The sequence below is a fragment of the Carassius carassius genome, chromosome 43 (genome assembly GCF_963082965.1).
Source record: "Carassius carassius chromosome 43, fCarCar2.1, whole genome shotgun sequence".
Lineage (NCBI taxonomy): Eukaryota > Metazoa > Chordata > Actinopteri > Cypriniformes > Cyprinidae > Carassius > Carassius carassius.
This window is the reverse complement of record NC_081797.1, coordinates 3,891,761-3,917,773: the sequence shown is the minus strand read 5'-3', so window position 1 is coordinate 3,917,773 and position 26,013 is coordinate 3,891,761. Positions and strand designations below refer to the sequence as shown.

Genomic DNA, 26,013 nt, shown 5'->3' with positions numbered 1-26,013 from the left:
TGAAGAAAAAAGACAAGTACGAGACCAATCAACTGCATCCATAATGAGCGCGGCGCTCTCACATTCATTCGGGACGAATCTGAGAGCGTTTGATTGAGGATGCAGGATGTTTGAGCTCAGCGGGACACTGCGTTTCCATTGTTTTGCTCGTCGGTTGATCACATGCCTCCTTGTTTGTGGGTTTGTTATTCACGGAGGCGCACGACGGTAAAAGTCGGTGTGATTTTTTTTTTTTTGCCTGTGTTGTGTGCTTCGTGACATTGCAGCTGCTGCTTTAGACTAATGAGTACTTCTTTGGATTTGAAGCTTGCAGGTGCTTGTGGAAATCTGTGTTTTTAACTGAAAATTGCTTTTCCCCCTTAAAGCTGTTTTTGAAATTCTAACTTGACATAAATATCCTTTCCTCCCAATATCAGGTTCATCTGAGCCTTCGTGTTTCTCTTCACCCATGCAAATATGTATTTTCTTAAGCCAAACGTGAATGTTTTTCACCAAAAATAGCATCTGATATTGTGTTGATTATATTTAAATAATGTGTTTTGGTTAAGTGTGATGCTTTACGGCTTTCTATCTCTCTTTTTCTCTCCTTTATGCTTTTGGTAAAACTACTGAATGCACAGGTATAATCTCGCACGTTTCTGCTCTGCTGCCTGATATGGATGCATCGGCTCGGTTTATTTATTTCCCCTTTTTGCTCATAAAACTGTCTTTGCACCTCTTAATGAATGACGAATTCCTCTCCTGTTTCACTCCCTGTCCCGGATCAGGAGGTCTGCTGTGTGTAGACTGATGGATGAAAGATGGCTGATGCTCTACTGACATGTATGTGTGTCTCTTCAGTGATTTAGACAGAGACTTTTGGAATAACAATGACAGCAGTTCAGTACAGCAGCGCTGGAGCTCATACCCGCCTAAGGAGTTTGTACTAAACATTTCTCCCTATGCCCCTTACGGAGATCCACGCCTCACACTCAAGTGAGTCTCTGTTCAGGCCGGTAAGAGACACAAACCCCTGACCCACACCCCAACCCCAACCCTCACCACTCACACCCCAGATCTGTCTAACAAGCAGCACAGAGTCTGATTACATCATGCAAATCAACTTAAACAGGAAGCGACCGTCTGACTGACATATAAAGTGACCCAAAAAGTGCAAATAGCGCCATAATGTGATGTCACAAGCAGCATGGGTATATTTGTAACAATAGCCAACAATACACTGTATGGTTCAAAATTATCTATTTTTCTTTTCAATTATTAGGATATTAAGTAAAGATCATGTTCCATTAAGATATTTGTAAATTTCCTGCCATAAATATATCAAAACTTAATTTTTGATTAGTAATATGCATTGCTAAAGACTTTATTTGTGCACCATTAAAGGCGATGACCCTTAAAACTGGTTTCGTGGTCCAGGGTCACACATCTGCTCCTGAAAATGATTTGTATTGTCGATAACATGAAAGTTGCATTTTATATTTACATTCAGAACAGAATGAGAAACAAATGAATAAGTACGTGTCATGTCATCAGCAGTTTTTTGCTGACGTGGGGAAATAACTTGCATTCTGCTGCACAATTGCTTTTTGTGTTTCTTTCACAGATTTTACAATGCACTAATTTAGCTTCAGTTTCAGTTGAGTAGGCTGGGAAATCAGACTAGGCTTTCCAGTTTTGTCTAGTTTGCAGTGTGACCGCTCATCTGTTAGTGTGTAATTATGTTGTGGTGTGCAGTGGCCTATACATAAAAATACTTATTTATATATGAATTATTAATAGTAGTATTCACATGTTTAATTTTTTTTTTATATTTTAAATAGTACATATTATATTTATTAATAAGTTATAAGTATTTGTAATGAATTATATATATATATATATATATATATATATATATATATATATATATATATATATATATATATATATATATATATATATATATATATATATATATATATATATATAAATTATTATTAATTATATTTAACATATCCAGTATAAATGTACTTGATATATAGATGTAGAAACATAGACATGTAAAAATATATCTATAAATTAATGTATAAATATCTATATATTAATGTATACATTTATATTTGTTTGTCTGTAATATTTAAAAAACTATAATATAAATATTTTACTTTTAAAATGTACTATTTTATGTAAATATCATATTCAAAATATAATGTAAGTAACAATGATTTGTAACGTGTATTTAATGTAAAAAATGACAATACATTATATAATAATGGAAGTAACAATTATTTATCATATATTTGGTTTGTTTATATGTAAAACTTTATTAGATTTTTTAAGCATATTTATGTACATTATATATGTATACATACATATAAGTACACACACACACATACATATATACACTGAACAAAATTATAAACGCAACACTTTTGTTTTTGCCCCCATTTTTCATGAGCTGAACTCAAAGATCTAAGACTTTTGCTATGTACACAAAAGGCCTATTTCTCTCAAATATTGTTTCCAAATCTGTCTAAATCGGTGTTAGTGAGCACTTCTACTTTTCAGAGATAATCCATCCACCTCACAGGTGTGGCATATCAAGATGCTGATTAGACAGCATGATTATTGCACAGGTGTACCTTAGGCTGGACACAATAAAAGGCTACGCTAAAATGTGCAGTTTTACTGTATTGGAGGGTCTGGGGGTGGGATACCAGTCAGTATCTGGTGTGACCACCATTTGCCTTACACAATGCAACACATCTCCTTCACATAGAGTTGATCAGGTTCTTGATTGTGGCCTGTTGGTCCACTCCTCTTCAATGGCTGTGTGAAGTTGCTGGATATTGGCGGGAAATGGAACACGCTGTCGTATACACCAATCCAGAGCATCCCAAACATCCTCAATGGGTGACATGTCCGGTGAGTATGCTGGCCATGCAAGAACTGGGATATTTTCAGCTTCCAGGAATTGTGTACGGTTCTTGGAACATGAGGCCGTGCATTATCATGCTGCAACATGAGGTGATGGTCGTGGATGAATGGCACAACAATGGGCCTCAGGATCTCGTCATGGTATCTCTGTGCATTCAAAATGCCATTAATTAAATGCACCTGTGTTCGTTGTCCATAACATACGCCTGCCCATACCATAACCTCACCGCCAACAGGGGCCACGCAATCTGCCCTGTACAGTGAAAACTGGGATTCATCCGTGAAGAGAACTCTCCAAAGTGCCAGACACCATCGAATGTGAGCATTTGCCCACTCAAGTCGGTTATATTGATGAACTGCATTCAGATGCAGATGCATGTTATTAGAGCATGCAGATGAGCTTCCCTGAGACGGTTTCTGGCAGTTTGTGCAGAAATTCTTTGGAAATCGAAACCGCTGTCCGGGCAGCTGGTCTCAGACGATCTTGGAGGTGAAGATGCTGGATGTGGAGGTCCTGAGCTGATGTGGTTACATGTGGCCTGCGGTTGTGAGGGCGGTTGGATGTACTGCCAAATTCTCTGAAACGCTTTTGGAGATGGCTTATGGTAGAGAAATGAACATTCAATTTACGGGCAACAGCTCTGGTGGACATTCCTGCAGTCAGCATGCCAATTGCATGATCCCTCAAAACTTGCGATATCTGTGGCGTTGTGCTGTGTGATAAAACTGCACATTTTAGCGTGGCCTTTTATTGTGGCTAGCCTAAGACACACCTGTGCAATAATCATGCTGTCTAATCAGCATCCTGATATGCCACACCTGTGAGGTGGATGGATTATCTCGGCAAAGTAGAAGTGCTCACTTACACAGATTTAGACAGATTTGTGAACAATATTTGAGAGAAATAGGCCTTTTGTGTACATAGAAAAAGTCTTAGATCTTTGAGTTCAGCTCATGAAAAATGGGGGCAAAAACAAAAGTGTTGGGTTTATAATTTTGTTTAGTATACATATACTGTATGTCCCAGATAAAGCAAATCAAATGCATTGAAACAAACGTTTTTTCTGTTAGTAATTGATGTTTTTTGTGTGGAATGTGTCAGACGGTCAGTGAGTGGACTGTAGGCTAAAGCTAACCTCCCCTAACAAGCCATATATAAGTGTACCCAATCTCACCTGTTACCCAACCTCAACCACACCCTGATCACTGGCAGGGCTGTAATGATGAGGAAGCTTCCCATAATCCAACACACTTTCCCAAAAGAATATGGAATCATTACACAATTATATAATACAGTATCACTACACTACATGAATCAAGATAAAACATAAAGACAAAATAAAATAAAATAATGTAATTTCAGCTCCTAGGGATATATATAATATAAAATTTAAATTAAATTTATGCATTTAGCAGACGCTTTTATCCAAAGCAACTTACAGTGCATTCAGGCTATCAATTTTTTTTTTACCTATCATGTGTTCCCGGGGAATCGAACACCCAACCTTGGATATATATATATATATATATTATTAACATTTTATATTATTAATAATTAAATATTAAATATTAATAATTAATATTATTTAACTGTCAATATCTGCCCTTATGGATATTTTTCAGCCTATTTTTTTTTTTAAGCATTTATTTTATAAGGACATTTTTTTCTATACATTTTTAGAAATATTTACTGATTTATTGAAATCATTCCAAATTTAGTGTTAGTATATTATATAGGTAGTATAGTATATAGTATTATTTATAAGCTATTATAATATTTATTAAAATTTACTTTTCTATTTTCAGTTTTAATTTTAATTTTATTCGTTTTTATTTCCATTTAGCTAGTAATTTTAGTACTTTAACATCATTTTTATTATTATTTTATTATCATATTATATTTTGATTTATTTGCAAAATGTAATAAAATTTTCATTTTCATTATTTCTCATTTTTTTTCATCTCCTATTTCTATTGAAGGTTATTTCAGATTTATATCAGCTAACGTAATGGTTTTTAGTTTTAATAGTGTCAGCTCCCCTAGTGTCACCAAACAGAATTACAATGTGTTTATTCGTGCAGCAGTTCTCATGCAGGACTGCAGGGACATGATCAACATATTGCCTCAAAATCCACACCAGACATGATATTCTTTTTAACAAAAGTGCCAAATTTGGACACTCATCGTCTCTCACACCCTACAGCCCTGCTTGTCTCTTCTTAGCTTATGACCTTTAACCTTCCCCCCTCTCCCCCCCATGGGGTGTTACCATGGAGACGGACAACCCTCCCGCCTCATCTATCCAGCAATCCGCACTAATAACAGTAAACAAACAAAGAAAAATGCCGTCAGTAGCGTGTAACCCTCCCTGTCGCCAGCTCCCGTTGAGGGTTGACCGTTACAGTCTGATTGTGGTGTGGTAACCCCCATTTCACCTTGTTTTGAGACGGTGTTGTTTTGCCTCTGTGCTCTTTCTCGGGCTCGATGTGTCTAGCACTCCTGATTCCTCAACCCTCGCCGGCCTAATCCAGACAGGTTTCGCCCGCCACTTCCCAGAAAGAGCCAAACGCTTTAAACGCACTTGTCCATCAAAACCGGCGGCAGACACACAGAGGGGTTCAGATGGGGCGGCCGCTGTAGAAAATGAAATAAACATGTTAGCCACGGTGGCTCAGGTGATTCAATTTCCCTGCCTGTGGACCGGTGCGGACCTGCTGGATTAAATGGTGTGGGGTGTCTGTCTGCAGACCACTGCGCTGAAGCTCAGCTATTTGAGATGGAAGCCGCAGATTGAAACTAAACCCGACTGGGAACAGACGCTTTGTCGCACATGTAGTGTAGTTTGCAGCATTTCATCTTCATTTAAACTTTAGAACTTGATAGAAGTTAGAAATAGCATTGAAAAATATGTCTTGAGGGAGATTGTTCTTTTGCATGACTTTACATCCATTGGTCATCTTCTGCATTTGGTTTAGTGATAGCAACCTATCAGATCATATAAAGTTTTTATATCAATATATTATATTAGTTATCAGTTTACATGTTAACTTTTAATTATATAAAAAAGTAAATATTAATAATTTTTATTTTTTGTGTGCAAACTCATTTCACCTTTTTGCATTTGTCTTCATCAAACATTTGCACTGATAATTACACATTTAATCTCTAGCAAATCTAAAAATTAATAACCATTTCTCTTAGTGTACATAATAATGTTGCAATGCCTATATTAATTTCTAGCATTTAAAACAAATGATTTTAATTTGTTATTTAGACAACTTAGTAGAGCATTTTAATATCAGCTGTTTATCAGTTATTGGCCATAACATGGAAATAAATATTTTCATATTGTTATCTGCCATAATTGTAATGAAAGTGCATCCTGCTAAACATCAAAATTCTAATTATCATCATCATCATCAGCTTTTTTAGGTTTTTCCCATAACACTATAATTATTGGTTTATTGGTATCAAACACGATTATTACTATTTTTATATTTTAATATTTTCTATATTATACATAGAAAGTATACACACACACACACACACATACTATATATATATTAGTATTATTATTAGTGGTATATTCCTCACTTGGTTTTGTGCCAATCTGCGGCTGCCAGCTTTGTCACTTAAAGCTCTTTTTGCTGTTCTCCTGTAGTTTTTGACGTTGTTGGTGTTGATGTTGTATTGTGTATGGGTATGAGTGTTACATGCAGCAGTGTTACATGAATCTCTTAATAACTGCATGAAGATTTTCACCAGGTCCACAAAGTGGGGACCATGATTATAAATATTGATGACAATTGATGGTGTCTGCGTGAAGTCTGCAACATTTATGGGTGTCATTAATGCGAAGCATGTCACCGGGAGAACAAATGTGGTTATTTGAAGCGTCACGGTTGTTATAAGTACATTTGTACGACAAAAACACCAATTTACACTCTTACAATTTTAAGAATAAAGGTTCTTATTGGCGTCAATGATTCCATGTAGAACCTTCAACGTCTATTCACAAAGGTTCTTAATAGTGGCAGAAGGTTCTTTAGATGTTTAAAATGTTCTACACACTTGGAAAATAATGGTTCTTTGGGGAACCAGAAATGGTTTTTCTATGGCTTCAAATCAGCTTTTAGAGTTTATAGTGGAAAAACGTTCTTAAGATGCTTAAAATGTTCTTCACACTAAGGGGAAAAAAGTTATTTGAAAAAAGATTTTCTTTGTGGAACCAAAATGGTTCTTCTACACTTTTAAAAATGAAGGTTCCCAAAGTGTTTTTCTTTTTCCTTCCACAGAAGAACCATTTTTGGTTCCCCATTGAAGCTTTCAGTGAACAGTTCTTAAAAGAACCATTATTTTCTTGTGTGAAGAACATTTTAAACATCTAAAGAACTGTCTACAACTAAAATGAACCATAAAGTTTCCATGGATGTTAAAGGTTCTTCATGTAACCATCAACCATTCTTTTAAATTGGTTTGGTACTATTTTCACAATTAAGGTGTACATTTTCAAAACTCTTGGTACAACACTTCAAACTGATCACACTTGTAGCACCACTAGTCTTTCTTTTAAAACCTGATCTCATGACTGCATTGTAGTTTTCGTTGCACATATTTTCATTCCACATAATCATTGTTTCAAAACACAAGATCATTGTGATGTGTATTAAGAACATTTGAATTAATCACGAGAACACAACAATATGATCTTCTTTCAATTTAGTACTTTTAACAATCAGTTCATTCAAGAACAAACAATGCAAGATTCACGTTTCAAATCACCTTTGTTACTGAAATAATTACAGTAATACAGGCAATAACAATCAGGTTAGAAAATACACTTACATTACCTAACTTACCTATCTCACATAAAATCAGTAATGTTTGTAAAAGTATTAATCCAGTGTGTTATCAAAAGCTGTGATGAAGGTATGACACAACCATTAGGTTTTGTGCTAGAACAGAGTTTTCTGTCAATGCAGTAAATGTCCTCACTGTGCCATATCTGAATCTATATTCTAGCTGAATTTTTCAGGTGAGTTATACTAATGTGCAGTCTTTATCATGGTAATGCTTCTATATACAGTCATATGGCATAATGTAATGTAAAATGCTGTATTTGATGCATTATGTCTTACTACTTCTGATACATCTCTGATCAGTTCTTCTGTCTTGTGTCCTGCTGTATGTTCACAAACGGTTTTACAAATAATGACATCCTCAAAGGGAAGTTTTAAGTGCTTTTGTCAAGTTTTGCTTACTTCTGGGTACCAATTTGTCCCCAAAATATGGTTACAGTAAGTAAATACACACATAGGTTTTCCTATCATTATGGTGACTTTCCATAGGTGTAATGAGTTTTATACTGTCTCCCCTACACTACTCCTAAACCTACCCTTACGAAAAAAAGAAAAAAAAATATTGGACCCAAAAAAGGACAATGATTTTAGATATTGCCATCTTTGTGGGGACATTTTGTCACACACACACCCTTACAAAATAGTGGTTATCATCTTAGTGTACAAAATAATTCAGTGCATTTGGTTATCCCTAAATTGCAATCACGTTCTATAGAAACTAAATATAGATGCACCAAATGATGCACTGATTAACCATTAAGATGAGTTAAATTAAATAATAGACAAATGTATTAAACTGAATGAGAAGTCATGCTAATGAAATTATAGTAGGCTATTAGCAACTGTGAATGTAACTTTTATATAGACAAACACTTATTTTGTGAAGTGAAAAGGATATTTTGTGATTGTGCTAAAGATTGAAAAAAAGGTGCACTTTTTATGATCTGTTGTGATATTAGTACTAAGAGTTTTGAAAATGTAACAATTGCTTGTGAAAATTGCACCAAAGCAATTAAAAAAAAAAAAAAGAACTGAGAGTGACAGAGAGAAATCACTCACTCACAACTCCTGGCAAAGCTAGGCTCTATTATGCCCCCTAGAGGAGGAGCTGCACTTGGTGTTCCCCCGGGTGACTTGTGTTAGTATGTACTGAAGTCGCTGTGAGGTCACACATGCAACACTCTCATGGGATAAATGACTGTAATTTATCCAAACCTATAACCGTTTCTTCTCTCCCAATGTTTGTCTTTTTCTACCTTTTTTTCTTGTTCCTTCCGTCTCCCTGGCTCTCTTTCTGGTGGCTCCCTCAGTGGGATGGTGCCCGGGGGCCAGAAAGGGGCCGCGGGGGGTGGATTGGGGGAAGGAGGGGGGTCGTCGCACAGTGACAGCGTGAGGAGCATGATGACGGGGGGCATTAAAGCCGGCAGGTGGCAGACAGTACAAAGCCGCCTGCATTCAGGAGACTTCAAGAACGGCAAGTGAGTCGAGCCCACAGGGGACAAGAAAGAGAGATGTCGTGTGTGTGTGTGTGTGTGTGTGAGATGTTTAAGAAAGTTAAAAATGCCTTTGTGTTTGGGTCTGCGCTATGCTGAGATTCCAGGCCGCCTTGCAGTCTAATAATAGCAGGATCCGTACACTGACTCACACACACTTAGAAACATTCAGAAGCGACGAAAGTTCATTTCAGTCCATCATAAAACACAACAGCCACAGGTGGTGATATCATGCACCTGATTCAGCCTGCAAATACGATATGTGAGGGATAATAGGGTCTTGAATCGGCCTGAAGGGGGTTATTTTGCGATAACAACCGGCTGACTGTACAATCTGGAGTATTATACAGCAAACAAATGGACATGGAATATTGATTTGATTGAGTTTTTAAGTTGACATATTCATATTTTCCACAAGAATGTGAAACTGCTCAATTGTTTTCAACATAATAATAATCAGAAGTAAATACAGCCTTAGTGAGCAGAAGGGACTTCTTTCATATTAAAGTGTAGGTTCATGTGCTAGTCACTTCTTGATGAAGCTGAATTAGTTGAAAATAGCATTCCATCTTGATTTCGTTGTATTTTGGAAAATGGAAGAATGTACATTGATACTTTTCAATTCAATTCAATTCAAGTTTATTTGTATAGCGCTTTTTACAATACAAATCGTTACAAAGCAACTTTACAGAAAATTATGTTTCTACAATATTTAGTAGTAGCTAGTAGTTTGTGCACGTTTGACAGGATTTTAGAAAAAGAAAAATAATAATAATAATACAAGACGTAGTCAGCTAGATGATGAACTATCAATATTATTAATTAATAGTAATTATATGATGCAGTCACACATGTAGCAATAATTGTTAGTTCTGTTTGTTGATTCAAGGTTAGGATCATCTGGGGTCCTCTGAGGGTCAGCATCATCTCTTCTCAGGTGTTCTGGATCCAGACTGGAGCTTGTGTAAATCCTATGTAAATCCCGTGGCAAAACATAGAAACAAAATAGAGACATCATTAGCATAGCTGCTGATCCAACAAAGTAAAATTAGTTTAACACAAGCTAAAGAATAAAAATGCAGATGCAACTACACTCACAATTTAAGAGATACATTATTCGAATGCTTGGCGAAAGAGATGCGTTTTTAATCTAGATTTAAACAGAGAGAGTGTGTCTGAACCCCGAACATTATCAGGAAGGCTATTCCAGAGTTTGGGAGCCAAATGTGAAAAAGCTCTACCTCCTTTAGTGGACTTTGCTATCCTAGGAACTACCAAAAGTCCAGCGTTTTGTGACCTTAGGGTGCATGATGGGTTGTAGCGTGGTAGGAGGCTAGTTAGGTACGCAGGAGCTAAACCATTTAGGGCCTTATAGGTAAGTAATGATAATTTGTAACTGATACGGAACTTAATAGGTAGCCAGTGCAGAGACTGTAAAATTGGGGTAATATGATCATATTTTCTTGACCTGGTAAGGACTCTAGCTGCTGCATTTTGGACTACCTGTAGCTTGTTTATTGACGAAGCAGGACAACCACCTAGAAGTGCATTACAATAGTCCAGTCTAGAGGTCATGAATGCATGAACTAGCTTTTCTGCATCAGAAACAGACAACATGTTTCGTAGCTTGGCAATGTTTCTAAGGTGGAAAAATGCAGTTTTTGTAACATTGGAAATATGATTTTCAAAAGACAAATTGCTGTCTAATATAACACCCAGATTTCTGACTGTAGAGGAAGTAACAGTACATCCGTCTAGTTGCAGTTTGTAATCTACAAGATTCTGTGTGGTGTTTTTTGGTCCAATAATTAATATCTCTGTCTTATCCGAATTTAATTGGAGAAAATTATTTGTCATCCAATCTTTTACATTTTTAACACACTCTGTTAGCTTAGATAATTGGGAAGTTTCATCTGGTCTGAGATATATAGCTGAGTATCATCAGCATAACAGTGGAAGCTAATTCCGTATTTTCTAATAATATTACCAAGGGGCAACATGTATATTGAAAATAGAAGGGGACCTAGGACGGATCCTTGTGGCACTCCATATTTTACTGATGATAAATGAGGTGACACCCCATTTAAGTAAACAAAATGGTAGCGATCGGACAGATAGGATCTAAACCATCTTAGAGCCTGCCCTTGAATACCTGTATAGTTTTGTAATCGATCTATGAGTATGTCATGATCTATGGTGTCGAACGCAGCACTAAGATCAAGTAAGACTAGAAATGAGATGCAGCCTTGATCTGACGCAAGAAGCAGGTCATTTGTAATTTTAACAAGTGCAGTTTCTGTGCTATGGTGGGGCCTAAAACCTGACTGAAATTCTTCATACAGATCATTTTTATGCAGGAAGGTGCTCAATTGAGCAGACACAACTTTTTCTAAAATTTTAGACATAAATGGAAGATTTGAAATAGGCCTATAATTTGCCAGTACACTAGGATCTAGTTTTGGTTTCTTAATAAGAGGCTTGATAACCGCCAGCTTGAATAGTTTTGGGACGTGACCTAAAGATAACGACGAGTTAATGATATTGAGAAGTGGTTCTTCGGCTACAGGTTACAGCTCTTTTAGTAATTTAGTGGGTACAGGATCTAATAAACATGTTGTTGGTTTAGATACAGTGATACGTTTATTTAGCTTTTCCTGTCCTATATTTGTAAAGCACTGCAGTTTATCTTTGGGTGCGATGGATGAAACTGAAGTGTTAGATGCTGTAGAATCTACATTCGCTATTGTATTTCTAATGTTATCTATTTTATCAGTGAAGAAATTCATAAAGTCATTACTATTTAACGTTGGTGGAATATTTGAATCAGGTGGCGTCTGGTAATTTGTTAATTTAGCCACTGTGCTAAATTAAAACCTTGGATTGTTTTGGTTATTTTCTATGAGTTTGTGGATATGCTCTGCCCTAGCAGTTTTTAGAGCCTGTCTATAGCTGGACATACTGTTTTTCCATGCAATTCTAAAAACTTCAAAGTTAGTTTTTCTCCATTTGCGTTCAAGACTACGAGTTACTTTCTTGAGAGAGTGAGTATTACTGTTATACCATGGCACAGTACGTTTTTCTCTAACCTTTTTCAATTTGATGGGGGCAACAGCTTCTAATGTATTAGAGAAAAAAATGCCCATGTTGTCAGTAATTTTGTCTAATTCATGTGTATTTATGGGTACAAATAGCAGTTGAGATAGATCAGGCAGGTTATTTGCGAATCTGTCTTTGGTGGCTGGAACAATAGTTCTGCCCAGACGGTAACGCTGAGACATATAGTTAATATCAGTTATACGCAGCATGCACGATACAAGGAACTGGTCTGTAATATCATCACTTTGGGGTACAATATCTATAGCAGTAAGATCGATTCCATGCGATATAATTAGATCTAGTGTATGATTAAAACGATGAGTGGGCCCGGTGACATTTTGCTTGACTCCAAAGGAGTTTATTAGGTCAGTAAACGCAAGTCCTAATGTATCATTTGCATTATTAACGTGAATATTAAAATCTCCCATGATTAGCGCCTTATCAACTGTAACCAGAAGGTCTGAGAGGAAATCTGCAAATTCTTTTAGGAATTCTGTATACGGCCCTGGTGGTCTATACACAGTAGCCAGAGCAAGAGATACATTAGACTTCTTTTGCATGTCTGACAGTGTAACATTTAGCAGAAGTATTTCAAAAGAGTTAAACCTGTATCCTGTTTTCTGGGTAACATTGAGAATATCACTATATATTGTTGCAACACCTCCGCCACGACCAGTCTGACGGGGCTCATGCTTATAACAGTAGTTTGGTGGAGTCGACTCATTTAGACCAAAATTATCATTTGGTTTTAGCCAGGTTTCAGTCAAGCAGAGTACATCAAAACTATTATCCGTGATCATTTCATTTACAATAACTGCTTTGGGTGTGAGTGATCTAATATTTATGAGCCCAGACTTTAAAAATTGTTTTTGTTCATTTACTTTACATTTTTCTGGTTTAATTACGATAAGATTTTTTCTAGATCCTACATTATATTTTGACCTCACTATTCGGGGAACAGACACAGTCTTAATAGTTTTTACAGCGCAAGTACTTTTATCATTTAAGCGGGTGGAACAAAAGTCATCATAATACTTATTAGAGAATTGTCTTACTAGTCACATGGAGCGAAGTGTCCTGGAGATGTTGTCAGAGAGCAGCTCCGCTCCGATTCTGCTGGGGTGTAATCCATCAGCGCGAAACAGCCTAGGACGCTCCCAGAAAAGATTCCAGTTATTAACAAATAGCAGTTTCTGTTCTTTACACCATGACAACAACCATTCATTTAAAGCAAAAAGTCTACTGAACCTTTCGTGTCCTCGTCGATACGTGGGCAGTGGTCCTGACACGACGATCGTCGCCGCGGGCGTCGTGCTGCGAACCATCTCGATCAGGCTGCTGAAGTCCCTCTTCAGCGTCTCCGTCTGCCGCAGCGTGGTGTCGTTAACCCCGGCGTGAAGCACGACCACTCTGGGGCTCTCGTCGGCCTTCAGGATCGCGGGTATCTGCGCAGAAACATCGAGAACACGAGCACCAGGCAAACAATGAGTGTGCACTTTACCTTCGGGTAACGTAGCACTTACGTGTCAGACGATGGAGTCTCCGATGATCACAGCGTTGCGTCCTGTCTCGCGGAGGGGAGCGAAGCGGTTCCGGATGGAGATGTCGAAGGCAGGAGGGGGAGAAGTCGTCGCCCGGGACCCGGCTCGCGTCCTCCGCTTTGGATGCACCCAGGGTCCGTGGTGTCCCGGCATCGCAGTGAAGGACATCTGGGAAGATCGCGTCCTGGGTGCACCGGGCCTGTGCAGAGAAACACACGGAGTAGACGTGGTGGGACTGTTAGCAGATCGCTGTATACTTACCCCGGACTTGTGAGCGTCAGCCCGGGATGATTCCAGCGCGGCTCTCCGCTCTCTCAGCTGGGCCTGCCTCACCTCCAGGTCGCGAATCTGCTTTCCCACGGCCTCGAGCTCGAGCTGCACAGAGTGGAGACATTCATCCGCCATTAAAGCAAGTAACAGTGAGTACAGCAGTGGTAATGCGTGTGAATAGAGTATTAGCAATGTAAGCGCAGTTAGCTGCAACCACGCCGCTGATGCTAACGGGCTAAAAGCTAATAGCGGACCCGGGAGATCAAAATAAAACTAGTGATAGCGAGGCGTTCTGATTGTTTTTGTTGTAGAATACAATAGAGGATATATTCACACGTTATATAAACGGAAACGATGATGTATAAAATTGATTTTTGAGTTAAAAATAGTCAATGAAAAGAATATAGTGACGGAGCTCAAACGCAGCACAGCCGCCAACAACAGCCGCCAACAACAACACTCAAAGTCCCACTTGAAGTTAACATTCATTATAAATACAGTATACAGAAAGTCCCATTTAACCAGAATGGAGAGTTAACCAGAATCAAGTATTCCAGTGAGCTGTAATAAACTGTAATCACCATCAGATGAGAAAATACGATTTCGACGACAAATTTCCTTAATTTGCCTGATGAGTTTCTGAACCCCAGATTTTTCAGAGCTGTCAGCATACGGTTAAAGTTTTATAGAAGCTGTTGTGATAGCTGGAGGATTTTAAGCACACATTTTCCATCTTAATCACAGACAAGTGAACCTGTGTAGCACAATGCATTAAACGGCCTATAAATCTGCTTAATATTTCAGTGAATCCTAAATTTATATCTGTCAGCAGTGTGAAGCGAATCCTGGGAGAGGAGGAATATCATAACATTGATGAGAAAAAGTTTAGAGAACCCAGACATGTTGATTTCAGCAAAATTTGACAAAAAAAGCCGTGGCCCTGTCCCAAATGATGCACTTCCTGCTGACTTTTGCATGTGTCCATGAAGTCCACACCATGGCAGCGAGTCCAATTTGTATGGAAGATTCAGGAGGGTTTTTATGAGCGCCTCCTATGGGGCATTTTCTCATTTAAGTGAGGAAAGCAAAGACTGAGGACGGCATTTGAGACATTGGCCTGCATAAACAAGATCCCAAAAAACATGACTAAACATAAACTGACCCAAAAAACAAACAAGGAAAACAGTGTTTTACAGTATAACTAAAAACTACACCTTTAAAGTCAAAGTGAAATGCCTTTTTCAACCCATTTTACCTCTGCAATCTGGTGTATTTCTGAGAAAATCTGTATTCAGTCTAAAAAAAAAATTTTTGTGAGACTTTCCATACAGGAAAAAAATAATAGATAAATAAAATAAACCCACAATAAATAATAAAAAATAAAGATTATACAAAAATATATTGCTAACATAGTTTACAACATATTTACATAAATATATTTTCAGTAAGTTTTAGTTACTTATTTTAACATGAGTAACATTTTATGATTGGAAATGTATTTTCCTGCCTACTAAATATATTTTGTAATATATTTTTGCATGCAAGGGTTTGAAAAACATTTAATTAAGCCATGCAGCATATTACATCATATATTTTGGGCCATTATTGTATAGCTTTATATTGTCTATTTTTTGTATTTATGAAAATAAAAACAACAACAACAATGTTCTAAATGTGTCTCTTGGCCCTTAAATTACATTTTGTAATATATTCTGGCTTTTAATGGTATAAATAAATAAATAAACAAATAATATATATATATATATATATATATATATATATATATATATATATATATATATATATATATATATATATATATATATATATACACACACATACACATACACATTTCATGAAGCAATGCTTTTTACAACAATATATTTATTTATTTAATCATTTATCCACATGGGTTATTTTATCCATCAGATTTGTAAACTGGATTCCGAAAAGCATCCACTAAATAACAAAATTTGTGTCATTTTAGAGATGGACCACTGATGAATTGTGCAAAGTAACGCCGGGAACATGTACTAAGTTGAGACAGTTTTGATTTCATGTTGGTTATATTGAGACTAATTAACAAGACACACCAAATGATTAAACAAGTGAACAAGACGAGATGTGAATAATATACCAAACCTCACAAAAAAAAACTCAGCAAACCAAACCAAAGCCAGAGCTGCTAAAATGCTACTGTATGCATATGCCGCTTGTGTGCAGAGGTTCACACAGCAAGTGTTGTGCACACATACACACAGGGGGCTCAATTTAAGTTTTCTTCACACCCTTCGCTAACACCTCCTCTCCTCCAGCACCTCACATATTCTCTCTTCATCTCACATCTCTCTCCTCACACTCCATCCATACCACCAGTCCTCATTCTTCTCTTCTTCTCTCTCAACACGCCCTCCGTTTTTCCCAATCAGTAATTGGATTCTATTTTAAGGCAGCTATATGTGTCTGTCTCTTGTGTTTGTGTCTCACACCCTCTTTTCCTGGTCTCTCTCTTCCTCTGTCTCTCTTTCTTGCCTACATCTTGTTCTCCACTATGCTTGTTTTGCCCACTAGAGTTTGTCCTGAAACTACCTGATGCCCTTTACCAGCTTAACCAGCTTAACCAGTTGAGCCGGTGCCAGTCATGCCCTATGCCAGCTCATAAATGTCAACATGACACTAAATTTGTTTTTTAATACATGTTCCTTGTCCTACTGTGAAGGGTAAAAGGATTTTTCAGACACTGAATAAGATAATATTAAGTAATAGTCAAATAGATATTTAGTCATTGTTTTAGGCTACTTTTGCACATAATACAGCCTGTATAAAGTCTTGACAGAAGTTTTATGTCAAGGATAGAGCAATAATAACAAAGTGGGATCGTTTTGAAAAAGAAGTGCAACCATTGGGATGCTCTGCATAGTGAACTTGACTTTTACTCTGCATATCCAGGTCAAAAAGACTCAAAAATTGGAGTATGCTGCCTTCAGGTCCTGTCCAAATTATTTTATTTACAAGACGAAGGGCCACATGAAAGCTTGGGCCACTTTATATTGACAGTACAGTATGTGGACTGTAATATAAGGTAACTTCATGGGTTACCTTAAAGGTTAGGTTTAGGGGGTTGGTTAGTTATTACCCAGTTAATGTAAATACCATTATAAGTGCATAGTAGGTACACCTGAAACAGGGCTGTGAAATAAAGTGCTACCAGTTCATGCGACAACTACATTTAATGTAAAAAGCATCAATTACACACCTAATGTGCTCTTTATTATGATGCAAAACCATTAAAAAGATCTCCTGTGAAGTGAAAAGTGAGAAATTCTTGAATGTTATTGCAACCAAAATTGTATTAGTCACATTGTATTTGAAGGCAGCATTTCCTCAAATTGTCCTGTTTTACATAAAAGTATGTCACATTACAGAAGTAAAATGAGATGTGAATGCCTTTTCATGCTGAGTTTAATATCAGGATGGTTTTCCTCCACTGGAGCAAGTTTATGTTATGTCCCATAAACTTTTTATTACATTCAGTGCTAAATCACTCTGAAATGTGTTTAATTAATTCTTCAAAAATATTCACTGACAGGCACTGTCAAAACAAAATCTATCTTTAGGGGTAAGGCAGCCTGACTCTTGTCACACATCTACTCTTAAAATGTGCACATTAGTACAGTAGTATGAACCTTTTAGGGATACATAGGGTTCAAAGATGTCCCTTTTAAGGCAGGTATGTCAACCTGCTCCTAGAGGGCCAACGTCCTGTATAGTTAAGCTCCAGCTTGCCCCAATACACCTGCCTGGCAGATTCAAGCCTGAAGTCCTTGATAAGAGAGTTCAGCTGTGTTAAATTGGGGTTACGGCAAAACTCTGCAGGACAGTGGCCCTCCATGAGCAGTATTGGACACTCCTCCTTTAAGGATATTGACCCAGCAACAAGCTGTTGTACAGTACCCTTAAGGTACAATTTGTGCACATTTTGTCTGAGAGTGTGGGATTGCTGAGATTGGGCAAGCTAAAATGGGATTCAATAGCCAGTGAATCTTTATAGGAATTGTGTTTTCAGCTCAGGTGAAACTCATTGTGAAGTTTCCGAGGTGAATTTGACACAGTTTTGAGATCAGAGGGAAACAGGGCTGATGAGTGAAACGAAGGGATGTAATTGAAGGGAGGGGCAGAGAGGACAAAAGAATGACGGATGAGCCAGCGTATTTGGTTGGCTGCTGAACGGACACAGGGGGCAGTGGTGTTACTTAAAACGAGTGTTGCTAGAAAAAACTTTAAGAGAAGAAAAGGAGGAAAGGCATATGTGAAAATGGGAGGCTCTCAACAGACCAAATAACAGTCTCCCAGAAGAACCGGTGGCAGCTGACTGACTCCACACACGCCGCGGCACTCACATGCGCACGTTCGTTTAGGGCAGACGCGTCACACACCGAGATCCAGTCATACACGCATAGGAGCGGGTCGTAAGCAGACTGCACACGCCTCCCAGACACATGCGCCTGCTCACCGCTCACCGTCAGCTCAAGGAAGTCATGTTCGGGCCGGGAACGGACACCCACACTTGCAGACACATGCAGACCAGGGCGGCTGTGGTCTCTTCTGCTACCTTTGTTATGGTGGCTACTGCCTCTGTTTAACGCTTCTTTCCTTTTTTCTTCTCCTCCTCCTCCTCCTCCTCTTCCCACCTACACTTCGCACTTCGCATCCTCCCCCTCCTTCTCCTTCCGCACCTCTACCCTCTTCTCCTTACGACGACACCATCTTTTCATTGTCCTTTTCCTCTCTGGCTGTTCCGTTCTGCCCCCATACATCCCTCAACCTCTCATTCTCCACTATTTCTCAATTATCGCCTCTCCTGTTTCTCCTTCACCCGGATTCTGAACTCTTTCCTTTCAACCTGTCGTCTCCTCTTCCTCTATGCCCATCTGCATCCTCTGCTCCTCATCCGACCCCTTCCAAATCCTCCTCGGATCCCTCTCCTCATCCCCGCCCTTTTGCTCTTGTCCCACCTTCTCTCCTCCTTCTTCCTCGTCCCTCCCTATGTCACTCCCGCCCTTTTTCATCTTGCTCTTTGCCCTCTCTCCCGCTCTGCCCACACAGTTTGTCCGACCACGCACTTTCCTCGGGAGAGACCTTGGACAACATCCCGTCGATGGGGGCAACACCTCGGCCCCGCACGCTGCTGCGTCAGCAGAGCCTCCAGCAACCCTTGATCCAGGCTCCAGCCCCAAGTTTGGCCAGCGGGCCGCCCATCTCCCAGAGTCTGGGTCAGCTGCACACCCACCCGGGTAGTGGAGGGGGTGGAGGTGCGGGGCCTGGGGGAGGGGGCGGGGCCAGCTCAAGGAGTTCCAGGGGTGGCCCAGCAGGTGGCGGAGCTTCACGTTATAGGCCAGGAGGTGCCGGGGGGCAGGCTTCTGATGGGAACCCTGGCAGTGTGGATCACATGATGGGTCAGATGAAGAAACGGGGCCTGGACGTTAAATCCTTCCTGTAAGTTGCTTCCTGTGTGGGTCTGTCCTGTGCATGTCTTTTTGTCCTGTATTTGTATGTAACATACTTTATCAGGCTTGTCTAAGTACTTTACCAGTTGTTTAGGACAGTAGTTCCTAATCACGTTCCTGGAGCCCTCCAACACTGCAAATTTTGTATCTCTCCTTTGTCTAACACACCCAGTATTTACAAATAAGCTGATGATCTGAAACAGGTGTGTTTGATATAAGAGACATGGAAAACATGCAGTATGGGGGGTAGGTGTTTAGTATGGTTTGGGATCCCTGGTTTAGGAATAGGAATAGGAATATTGGACATTTTCACCCAAAAAGAAAAATTCGGACATTGACTAATCTTCAGGTCATTCCAAACTCATATGATTTTCTTTCTTCAGTGGAGCAGAAAAAGAGAAGTTTAGCGGAATGATCACACTGTTCTTTTCCATTTAATAAAGGGATACAGTGACTTGGGCTTTTAAAGCTACAAAAGTGACTAAAGGAGCACCATACCAGGGATCCAGCTGACTCTTGCACAGTTTTTGATGCAAAATGATAACTTTGTGTCTTGAGCAGATCAAAATATAAGTTATATGTGTTGCAAATGTTTGCCACAACTCTGAAATTTCATTTGCATTCTTGTATATTCAAATATACCGTATCAATACATGCCTATATAGTGACTACATAGTGTACAAGTCATATGGACTACTTTTATTATGGTTTTCGTCTTTTTTAAAGCTCAATAGTGTTTCATCATCATTCATTTTTTATTGTAAGGAAAAGTCCGCCAAAAAATCAGTGGTAAATCATCATTCTCTTAAACAACTTATTTTTTATTCCACAAAAGAAATCATTCAATTTTGGGTGAACCTAAAGGTACAAATTTTATGAAAGCTCATGAATTATTTGGGAAATGTTTAAGACTACATCACTTCCCTTTCTCTGGGATGCTTCATAAATACTAGCACTGCTTTAGTACTGGAAAAAAATAGAGCTATTTAAACAGCATAAATCTCAGCTGAAAATGATCTGCATTCCTCTTCTTGTTTGTCCTCATGTCTGTTCGTGCACTTTCGTCTCTCTTCCTCTACACCTGTCTGTCTCCAGACCCTGTCAGACAGTTGTTCAGTCTGTCACACTATATTTCGGCCCCGCATCAGAATATCACTCCCCTCCCTCAACGCTCTGCACTGATGTGCTGTTTTGTGACGTTATATTTTATATGGCTAAATATTGCCTTGTGTGTGGCCTGCCTCAGCTGGTTTAAATGCGTCACATTTTTGGACCTCAGGGGACCGCTGGAGATTTGGTACCGGGACTAATATTATGTATGTGTGTCAGCACAAGTGCTTTTGTGTTTGGGCATGTGTTTGCCTGCATATGAGTGTGTTCATGAATGTTTAATGTGCTTCAACTGTGTTTAAAGGGACAGTTCACTTCAAAATGTAAATTTAATCATCATGCATGTCATTCCACAACAGTTTGTCTTTCTTCCTTTTAAACACCATAAAAGTAGTCCATACAACTTGTGCGCTATATTCAAAAGTCTTCTAAGTTACAGATTCTGTGTTTCATGGAAGAAAAAAATGGTTTTTGGAATGGCACGAGTGAGTAAATGATGGCTATATATATATATATATATATATATATATATATATATATATATATATATAGCCATCATTTACCCTAGAATAGCCATGACTTATGGAGTGAACAGGACTGCAGACTATCAACTGACCGCAGCACATAACATCAGCTTGACAGGGGCTACAGGTCTTTAATAGATGCTTTGGTTGGGTTTATATAACAGCGTTTAACTTCGTCTCTGTAAATCTCTCCGCCTGCCACTGCGTGACCTGTGAAGGAAGAGAGGGCAGGTCTCGGCTCAAATGACAAACAATTAACGCGACTGAACATTATCTAATTTCCCAAGATTATCCACGTGAACACAGAGCAAATCGGCGTGATTGATGGATTTCATGGTTCTCAAGTGATGTAACATGGTTGAATTTGTAAGCCTGCCTCAGTTGTGCATATGCAACGTTTGGCTCTGTTGTGACGCATTTAATTTAATTATAATAGATACTTTCCTGAACGGGGTCGGAGCGATAGAAAGGCCTGTAATTTTCACATTTAAACACAGTGATTCAGTGATGAATTGCTAGGTGTCTTCACCCACTGCTAGGTCAACAGCTTTTTATAACAGGTTTGAAAATGATTTTATAGTGAAAGGCCGCTAGATATTTTCTACAAATGCCATTATGGCAGTTTAACCTGTGATATTTATACTAATTTTTCATTTTTTGTGCTTGATATGTATTCTTTATTCTTCATCCTTCTCTTTATCATCATCTCGCTTTTCCGGTTCTGTAGTAGTAGTTAGTGTTATTATAGTATTATTTACAGTATATGTTGTTAAAGTATTTACTCATGTTTTAATTAAATTCATTTCAGTTATATTTTATTAATTTGATATGCATTTGTCTTTTTTTATTTATATTTACTTCAGCTTATTACAGTTATATACAATTCTATTTTTCAGTTAGGTTGAAGTTTTTCATTCAATATTTATGTTATTTTATTTCTGTTTTAATCCAATTATGGTAATCATTTACTCACTGTCATGTTGTTCCAAACCTGTATGATGTTAATGCTGTTCTTTGGACAATAAAGTACTATAACTGTAGTCAAAGTTCTTCTATAAGTTCAGAAGAATTATAATGGACAATTTTTTATTATTCAAAATATAAAGTTAAATGCTTTGTGGAATAGAGTAGTCCTTGAGGTTTGCATACTTTGTATTTTAGCAAAACCAGTAAATCATTTCATGCATACAGAGAGAATTCACAATCTGTGAACAATATGCATACTGCAAAAATAATATGGAAGTATGCCATTCCCAAAACATCCTTGTTCCATTTATGCTAGGAAGACTAAATATTTCATCTCCGCTGGTTAAAGGGGGATGTCATTGACACACATACATGGCCTTGGGTCTGACATAGTGACAGAAAAAAGCGGAACAAAAAAGGGAGGATGAAGAAAGAAAGAGAGAGGAAGGGGGAGGTGGGGTGTAATTAAGGGTTGTTGGTGTGTTATCAGTGGTCCTATGAACATCCCCGAACATTTGCCCGTCCAGCTCTCACCGGAAAAGTGCCTCTTTTAATTGCTTTGACAATAATGATTGCTGTCGGTTGCACGCATGAGTGTGTGTCATATGTGTGCAAGTGTGTTGTCGCACCAGCCAGGAGCTATTTTTGCAGCCATTAAATTCTGAAAGGTAAAAATAACCGGAGTGTGCCAAAATGGAGGAAAGCCCTGGAGAATATGAAGGAACGGATGGATTTACAGCAGGATAGAGAAGAAAAATGGAAGATGGGGAAGTGGAGGGGAGGGATAAAGAGTATAAAAACCACTTTAGATGGGAGGAGAAGGAAAGGAAGTGAAGAACAAGAGATCATAATAACATATGACAAGGTTAGGATTTGCTCAGCTGAAAATGAATATTGTTCACTCACCCTCATGTCGTTCCAAACCTGTGCTGTTCATTTTTTGTGGTAAATGAAGGGAGAATGAAGAATTTTGAAGAATGCATACCATGGGGATCTCGCCTGAACATATTTTCTTGAATAAAATATTTAATTAGTAAAAATTAAAATTTGAATTCTTATAATTAACTTAAGAAATGAAAACAAAATAATATAGTGAAGTATATAGAATATTGTTACAATATGCAGCTTGATAAACCTAAGAATGTAAACTGTTCCTTTAAGTTCAAATGGTGGCTTTCAAAAGCTGTTTACGAGGAGTTTAATAGCAGGACAGAAAGAGGTTGAGGCTCAGAGATGAGGGGGATTTGTAAGGAGAGAGAAAAATGAAGAATGTAAGAAAGAGAAGATAAGAAAGAGGCTGAGCAGTGACCCAGAAAACAGCAGCTCTGTGCTGACACCTCACACACACACACACACACACACACACACACACACACACACACACACGGTACTCTCAAATAGAAACAATTAGTCCAGATCTCTCTAACGGCTCTCAATTAAGGCTGAAGTGAGGGAGAGAGGGATGAAAACACACGTGAAAGAGGGAGAGAGTGAGACTGGTGCAGAGAGAAGATCCAGACAAATTGTTGAGTGAAGAGGACAGTAAATCAATGTGTGTGTGTCAGAGAATGTGAGTTTGAGTGTTTACAGGCCTGTTCACACCGAGAGCTGCTCTAAACACAACGGCAATGACTAGAGAACTATTCACACAGAGCGCGACATAAAAGGATGTCTGGTTTGAATTTACATATCTAAACAAATTACAACCTAACATTAAAGATAAAAACAAATCTGACATAAAATATTGATGTTGTTTAAATGCAAAACTGCAATACCAATTTAGCTTGGTTTAACATAAAATACAACCCATCTGACAAAGATTTTACTTATTTAAGCAGAACATTCGATTGGTCTGAAAATAACATCTTTAGCAATGCAAAACAAAACTTACAATCTCTAATTTTACCATAAAAGAAGAAAAAGATCTTTTGTAGTTCGTTCTTGGTGCTAACAGGCCTTAATTGTTGAGATCAACAGGTCTCATCGGATCAACTAGTGCGTTTACGTGACACTGTTTTTAACTAAATAAAATGTAACTTTTCATGTATTTTGGCCATTCATTTACACGACGACGACATTTTGGTGGCTTGGAAATTATACTGTTATCATCTCAGTGTAAAACGTTACTTTAGTGTCATTTTCTACAGTAGAACATGCTGCCACCTTGTGGAACAACTGATTAGTGCACAATCTAGTCAATGCGACCTGTGCGTACAAAGTGCAACCTCTGCATGTGCAACCTTTTTGTACAAAGTACAAAAATCAGACACCCCCTCTCACATACACATGAAAACCGAAGTATACTTTGGCCTTAAGTTTGCATATGCAGACAATCGTGAGTGAAATCTGCATATTCACGAAGAAGTCATGGCTTACCAATACATTTAATGCTAAAAATCGCAGTTATAAAGATAACACAGATGGTTGATATAATTGGAATTACTTTCAGAACAATTTTTTTCCAGTTTATGAATGGTTAAAACATTGACAACCAATCAGAATCCACCTGACATTAAAGAAAATGTATTGCAACCGATGACAAATCTGCAGCATACTTATGATAAACTGAACATTATTAGTGTAAATGCCATTATACTTATCATTGTACTTCTCCTTATAGAAATCATTCTTAGTGTGAACAGGCCTTAGAAAGGGATAGTTCACCCAAAAATGTTGATTCTGTAATCATTTTGTCACTCTCTAATTCCAAACATAGAAATGTATACGTAGATTCCTCATAAGCGACTGTTAATATAGGCCGCTATACGCAAGCCATCCGCTATATTGGATGGGTCAACGCCATTCACCATAATAATCAATGAATATACAAAAATTTTCTCAATCCTGCACAGCTGATAGGTCTGCGAACCCTTGAGTATGATGGCCGAGAGAGCTAAATGGGCTGCAACTTAGAAAATGTAATTCAAGACAAGTGCAAATGGAAAAAACACCGGCAAATGAGTAAAACATCTTTGTCAGTTTGACAGTGCTACAAATACTTAAAACCAAATACAGAAACGAGCTGCAAACACTATTTAAATTCTGGCTGTTTTTACAACCATCTGCTGTGCAGGATTGTTGCATCTTCGAATATTCCTTGACTCTTATAATTTATGGTGAATGACATCAAGTTGAATGTTGATGGTGGACTAGTCTACGTGCTTGGAGCGGTCAAATGAGACATCTATGGTTCCAAACCTGTAGGACTTACTTTCTTCTGTTGAACACAAAAGATGTTATTTTGAATAATTGCCGGCATTCCTTGAGGATCTTGGGTCTTTAGAAAGCGTTAGCATGAAAAAAGTGTATGTTTGTAAATCAGCTGCTGTAAAACAGAACATGTGCAGTGCGGTCTGAGGAATGGGGCTGATATCCCAAACTCAACACTAATAATATCTGCTGCCTACTAACGGTTTCTCCTTCTTGTGTTTCCTCCTGCCTCAACTCTCACTTTCTGCACTTTACTGCTCTCTCTTTGTGTGTCATTCTTTTGGTGAAGGGAAGGAAAAATGGTGGTTCTCTCTCTCGCGATTGGATTGGCCGAGCAGGATGACTTTGCCAATCTGCCAGACCTACAGGAAGTACCGACCAGTCAAGAAACCCCTCCTGACAAGAGGTATCTGTCAGAGTGTGTGCATGTGTGTGAGTGTGTTGAGAGATGTATTATGTTTGACCAACCCACTGCAAGCGGTTAAGCACCCACCAGAGAGCACGGCATTGTGGGTAATAC

General features: G+C 38.3%; 1 protein-coding gene across 3 annotated transcripts in view; it reads left to right on the top strand.

Annotated features, from left to right (window-relative positions):
• syt7a (synaptotagmin VIIa) overlaps positions 1-26,013 on the top strand; it is a 136,169-nt gene that overhangs the window by 80,312 nt on the left and 29,844 nt on the right. Inside the window, exons 1-3 of one of the 3 annotated variants that reach the window (XM_059536891.1) lie at positions 9,111-9,254; positions 19,283-19,672; positions 25,783-25,899. The exons of 1 other annotated variant lie outside the window; for it this stretch is intronic. In XM_059536891.1, coding sequence (XP_059392874.1) covers positions 9,175-9,254; positions 19,283-19,672; positions 25,783-25,899 — 587 coding nt within the window. In that variant the 5' untranslated portion in view covers positions 9,111-9,174. Of the gene's footprint in view, positions 1-9,110; positions 9,255-19,282; positions 19,673-25,782; positions 25,900-26,013 lie in introns of those variants that run through there. One more of the 3 variants, XM_059536892.1, reaches the window with a different exon arrangement.